We start from the raw sequence: 6,651 nt of genomic DNA, 5'->3' as shown, positions 1-6,651 counted from the left end.
ATTTGGCTCCAATCTATTAAATTACATAAACTTCTACACCACGACCCTGGCTAGTTTTAATTAAAACCCATCCAGCTCTTATTCAACCCCCTTATCCCAAACATCCCTTCCTCTTTTCACTTTACTCTCATCTAATCATAGTCTAACCCATATATTCGTATTTAAATTTTCTTCATGTTTCCTAATATAAAGTGATCTACCGATTAGATTAGCAACAACGACATTGTGTTGGCAGATGAGTATTGTATTGAATTGTTTGATCTATTCGTCCTCGGAAAGATCAATTTATTTAAAACTTTTAAATAAGTTACTAAAGAACAATGGGTCAATCTCTTCCTAAATTAAAAGCTTCAATTATATAAACACTTATATTAAAAGAATATTTTTTTACTATTAGAATTTTTTAATTGTTAAATTTTTAATACAGTACTTACCTATTTAAACTGAGATTATGACGTATGGAATTTTGCCAACCCTTGTTAGTCTCCTTTCGGTAGTATGGATAATGTTTCACAATAAATGAATAAATGCCCGATAGCGTTAATTGCTTATCTGGTGCAGCAGATATAGCTTGTACTATTAATTGAGCATAGCTGTAAGGTGGCTTCTCATTGTGGTTGTAACTAGCAGTTGAAGGTGTTTGGAATAAATCCTGCTAAAATTAATAAACATTATTATTTATGTTAAAATGTATAAAAGTTGTTGTTGGATTTACGTTTTGTAAATTGTTGTTTGCATAATTGTTGTAATTGTTTTGGTTTTGATGAAAACTTTGACGCGGACTTGCTGGACAACTGTTTGCTGCACTTATCGTACCTAAAAGAAAATCATAAAAAATTTGCTAAATTAGTATAAATCAATATTTAAAAATATATGTATATATATAAATAAATACATATTAAACAATATGTTAACAGGAAAGAAATGGATTGATAATGGCTGCAAGGACGATCGGGTCTACTTTACAGAGCTATAAGTATGTTATTTTCAAATGAACAAGTGCTAGCACACTCCTTACAAAACAAACTTAAAAAACAATCCTATTTTCAGTTTATGTCTAGAGAACTTACAACTTACAACACAAAAGAGAAACAATGGATAAATGATGGGAAATAGTTAACTAACAAAATAAGTATGTTTGAGCGGAAAGCCGTTGTATCTGATCGGAAAAAATAAAACCAATAGAAAACAGGAAAAAAAAACTAGACAGTATAACATCGAAAGCTACACATGTTAAGTGAAAGATATATAAATATCTAACCAAAAAAGAGTCAGCTTCAGTAATTCCTTTTTTTTTTTAAATTAAGTGTTCCTTTAATATTATGGCGAAGTAGTATTGGGACGTTAACTTCTTCTCTTTGTTTTAATAGAGTTAGATTATAGACTGGTAATAGATTCAGATTTAAATTGTTTAGTCAGTGTACGTTAGCACTCCAAAATGCTCGAACAGCTCGAGTATGCACGAATTTAAACATTTCCATGAGTAGAAAACACGAAAGGAGGAAACATTTTATATGTTCGAAAAGGAAACCTCCTTTATATAATGTTTAATATAATATTATTTGTGTAATACAAAATTCTCGAAAACACCATATGGTATTATGGAGTGGTTCTCTGTATTTGAGCACAAGTATACTGGACCATCAATATACTAGAAATTTTCAATAGCTGAAGTAATACTTGTAGCTCTAATAATGTATGTAACACATTTTGATTCGCAGTTTTTTTTTAAACAAAAAAAAAAATTCTTAATATAATTTATCAAAATACTCATTAAAATAATAAAAATGCGCGCAAAATTTGTTTAGTGCATTGGGAAAAAAATTAAATAAATGCCAGTTAACAGCACCAAAAATTGCAAAATCGTTTATGTTTATGTCTTTATTGATATTTTAATTAACTACTTACGTACATTATTTCTGTAATTCATTATATAGAAGGATAAAGTGTTTTACATGAATTTTGTGGAGTATATTAGATATTAGGCGAGAGATTTGGTATCATATTTCCACTTTTTATTGGAATTTTAATTAAATCATATATAACGAATTATGCATTATTAATCATAATCATGTAGAATTAATGGCAGCATATCTACTGTACTGTCTAGTGGCTGAGATTTTATCTCGTAAATAAATATATTGTGTAGATGCGGTTTACTATAGACTAAAAATATTTTATTTCAAGAATTTAACTTTTAATACTAAGTGAATCTAACCCCGAGGATGGCAGTCTGTTAGATGTATCTAATCGCCTTCAAAAAGTGAAGCGTGCCTATGCTTATTAATTAGAGTTTAGGCAACTAAAATAAAAATTTTCAACACATTTGTAAAGACTATCTTATTGTACGCCTGTGAAGCACGGCATATAAAAAACAACATCATTAACAAAATGCAAACATTTTCAAGCTGATGTTTACAGCGCATTATATGAATTTTTTGGTCACGTACAATCACTAATGCCAGACTTTTAGAGATTACCAAACAAAGATACGTGCAGTATAGCTCTTTCAGACTTAGAATGGAACCCGACTGGATCAAGGAGAAGAGAAGGTTTCAAGAAAGACCGGGTCGGTCTACGTCTCGAAGTCAGTTGTCGTCAGCGATGACCAAATGTCATATTACACATCCCAAAAAGTCTTCACAAGCAGGTCTCAACGGGTTACAACAATAAGAAGAAAAAGAAGGGAACGACAAAAGACAATATGGAGGCGAACAGTATTCACAGCAACATCCAAATCGTTTAATGAGCTTAAATATATGGCACGGAATAGGAACTACTGGAAACTTTTTGTAGAAATACTAAGTTCTTAGGTATACAAATAATTTCTAATTTCTATTAAATTTGATTCTTTCTCACCAATAGATCTTTGTTCTTTTGTAAGAATTTTGTACATATTTTCTTAATACTTCAAATGGTATTTCGATACAATATAGTACTAATCCACAATTAAATATTTTATAGGACGAAGATCTTAATAGTCCAGTTCCTTATTCTCAGTTAACTTTAAAATTAATTTTAGTATTAAGTCACAAACATGAATAATATTAATAAAATATTTTATATAAACTTTTTATATATTGAAAAGTTTTTTTATAGACTTTAAACAAGCTATTACGTATTCGTTATTATGTGAATAATAAATTCTATAAGTTACGCTTCTTGTGTGATTAGAAAATATACAGTCAAACTTCCATAACACGAACTTCTCTAACTCGAATTTTCTATAAATTAAACTAAATAGAGTGCAATAGGGTTTAGAGAGCAAATTACATACAATTACAAAAAAATTCTTTAATTCGAAGTCTCCTTAAGTCGAACCATTTCTTTGCTAAATGTTACTTCGAATTATGGAAGTTTGACTGTATATGTTTTTATATAATTACGCAATGGACCAAGTCGGCTTTGAGCACAAGGCCGCCACTCTAGCCTAACCTAATAAAATTAAAGTCACTATTTCTGACGAAGAAGTAGTTTATAGTGGACCATTATTTAAGCGCAGGTGAGCTTTGGGCCCAAAGTCGCCACTCCAGCCTAACCTAATAAAATTAAAATCACTATTTCTAACGGAAAAGAAGTAGGCCGCCACTCCAGCCTAACCTAATAAAATTAAAGTCACTATTTCTGACGAAGAAGTAGTTTATAGTGGACTATTATTTAACCGCAGGTGGGCTTTGGGCCCAAAGTCGCCACTCCAGCCTTACCTAATAAAATTAAAATCACTATTTCTGACAGAAAAGTAGTTCTTAGTAGAGCATATTAACTAAAATAATTTATTTTTAATTAAGCTATACAGTTGTTGTTTTGGAACACTGTCAAATATTATTCTTACTCTAATGTAATCCTTATAAAACCTATTTTATTTAATTAATAAATAAAATTGATAAAATTTTCAATTCTATAGATTGCCAGAATAGTTAGCATATAATCAATTGCTCTACCGTCTCTTCGTGTTAATCTTAAAATTGTGGATTGAATAATCAGTTCAATATTGCGCATTATTTTAATAATTAATGGGTTTCATAAGAAATCACGCTTTATGGCAAATAAAACAATAACGACAAATATCTAAAAAAAAAAAAATAATACAAAATTGTGTTTTACAAATGTCGTAAAATATGTTTTGAGTTTCAAATAAACAAATATAGAACAGAAGAACAGAACAGAACAGATACTATTGCATTTAATAAACAAATTGTTTGTTTACTTCCTTTTATCGTCTACGAATTAATTAATTCATATATGATGGAAATAGTAGAAAGCAATCACCACTTTGCCTCATAAGACCACTTTGTCTACTGTACTGTACACGCTTTAAGCTAGCTACTAGCTAGCAAGGAATGTTTATTTCACTTGTCTCCATTTCAGAGAAAATATGGTTTGGCCTGACTGTATGCGATACGATGACAGTTTACATTCAAATTCAAGCTAAATTCAAATTCAGGCAAACCAACGTCGGAACATACACATATACATACATACATTGTGAATATAAATATTGACGTTGCATTTCTTCTTACTGAAATTTGTGAATAACTGAAAATAATGCATACTAATGCATAAATTCGAATAACATAAACAAAAATCAAAATCAGAATCAAAACCTTTTCTAATTGAGTTATAAAAAATCTTATAAGAAAAAAAAACAGAAACAAAAACAACAACAAAAACGAATATATAATAAATAAAATTTTCGACTTGCCAGTTGGTGACAAATACGGGCTCTTTTGCTCCTTTTTGGGAATTGAAATTTTTAACGGCGAATAGATCACATTTGAACTGTCCATAGGTACTAAATGCGATGTGCCCGCTGTTGATGAGGTTGAACCTCCTCCTATCGCGGTTGTATTTTGTAGATGATGTTGCGGGTGTACAATTTGATGTTCATCCGGTGGTGCAGGTGATATAATTACGTGCGCACTCCCAGCTCCACTGCTATTATTTCCTAAATTTTTGTTGCCATGTAAGCCAGCGGCATGTGGTCCATGGTTTTTATGGGAATTTTCATTGGTGGCATTGCCAGCTGAACTGTTAATATTACTTAAGCCAGTGTACACAAAATTATCGAATTGTATGCGAATTTCGGTACTCGGGAAACGGAAATAACAACTAAAATAAATAGTATATGAATATATAATGAAATTTTATTTTTTAAATATAAGCATTTTATGTGTACATACTTTGCGGGAAGTTTCAACGGATCTACATTGCGACGTTGAAGGAAATCATTGACAAATATACCATTTTTACTCAAGCACTGTACGTAGAAGTCTCGTGTTTCACCATCGAATAGCACTTGAAAGTGTTTGCGCGATACAAGATTATTCTCGGCCACATGGAAATGCACATGAGAAGTTGATGAATTTCTACCAATAACAGTGCACGGATCGGTTATGTAGAGCAACTCTTGCTCATACTTGAGTGATCCGAGTGCGTTATCTGGTGGTCCGGTATTGGAAGTGTGGGCAGGTGGGGTAGTTGTGGTCGTTACTCCAGTTATTGATGGTGAGGAGGTTGACCTTGAGTTTAATGTATTCATGGCCTCAGAAGAATCGCTATTGTTACTATTATGCGAACCACCATGATGCAACTGTAGCATATCCTTAGCGATTGCTACAGTGGCCGCGTCAGCAGTTACTGCTGTATTTGAGGTGGGTGGGGTGCTACTACTTATATGATTATTATTAATATTATTGCTATTGTTGCCGTTAGCGTTATTATTGCTGCTGCTGCTATTATTAGTTGCGGTGGTTGATGAGCCGGTGGCCATGGAATCCACTTGCTGCGTTAATTGTTGCTGCTGACTTTGTTGTTGTTGTTGTTGTTGTTGCTGCTGTTGGTGGTGGGGGTAGAATTCCATTTGTAAAAGCGGCACTTTTTTTTTGTATCCACTATTTTTAAATTTGTGTGTTCCTCTATCTTTTACAATACTTCTTGCATGTAATATTTCCTTACGTATTTATGTTATTTGTTTACTTTATGAATTTTTACTTATTTATCGCGTGTTTTGGATTATACTAGTGTTTTATTTTTTCAATATTTTCCAAACTTATTTATTTTTATTGTTTTTTTTTTTCTCGTTTGATTTTATATGCTCCCTCCACCGCCGCTTAATCGATCAACTAACCGCTTATGTTGTCGCCGTGATGGTGCGTGAGCAAAACTATGCGATAGAAAAACTTTTGAACATATAAAAAATCCAAAGCACTGAACCAAAAATTTTTTTATTTTGAGATAATATGCAAGTGAAAAAGCCGCATCAAATGTACTACTTCCACGAATTGATTGCGTAAACTTACCATTAAATAAATATAAAAAATATAATTTACTGCATTTTTTTCACTATGTTTACAAACAAAATACGCGAATTTTTAAATCAAAAAATTAGAAAAATAGTTTTGTAAAAATTCAGCACACCACCACGTTTTTTGTTTTTCTTCGTTCTTATTCGTTCTACTCGATTCGTATGTATGTGTATATTATTTTCTTTTAATTTTTTCTATTTATTCTTCCAACTTTTCCCATTAGCCGAAAAATAATATAAACAAGCTTAAACTTTTATTATAATATATATAATATTTTTATTAATTTAACGTTAATAATATTACACCAAAAACTTTTAAAAATATAAGTTTTTCTCTAATGCGGACT

At 31.2% G+C, this 6,651-nt stretch overlaps 1 protein-coding gene across 2 annotated transcripts; it reads right to left on the bottom strand.

The window, feature by feature from the left end:
• Window positions 1-434: 434 nt before the first annotated feature.
• LOC119670995 (fork head transcription factor 1-like) lies at window positions 435-6,340 on the bottom strand (the record flags this gene model as incomplete). Of its 2 annotated transcripts, none has more annotated exon segments than XM_038081471.1 (5): window positions 435-655; window positions 716-816; window positions 4,703-5,109; window positions 5,181-6,163; window positions 6,300-6,340. In XM_038081471.1, coding segments are annotated over 4 exon segments (1,409 nt in total), but the record flags the coding sequence as incomplete, so codon positions are not given.
• Window positions 6,341-6,651: the final 311 nt, after the last annotated feature.

The sequence above is a fragment of the Teleopsis dalmanni genome, chromosome 1 (assembly GCF_002237135.1).
Source record: "Teleopsis dalmanni isolate 2A chromosome 1, ASM223713v2, whole genome shotgun sequence".
Lineage (NCBI taxonomy): Eukaryota > Metazoa > Arthropoda > Insecta > Diptera > Diopsidae > Teleopsis > Teleopsis dalmanni.
The sequence above is the reverse complement of the archived record's forward strand: the minus strand, read 5'-3'. Positions and strand labels throughout refer to the sequence as shown.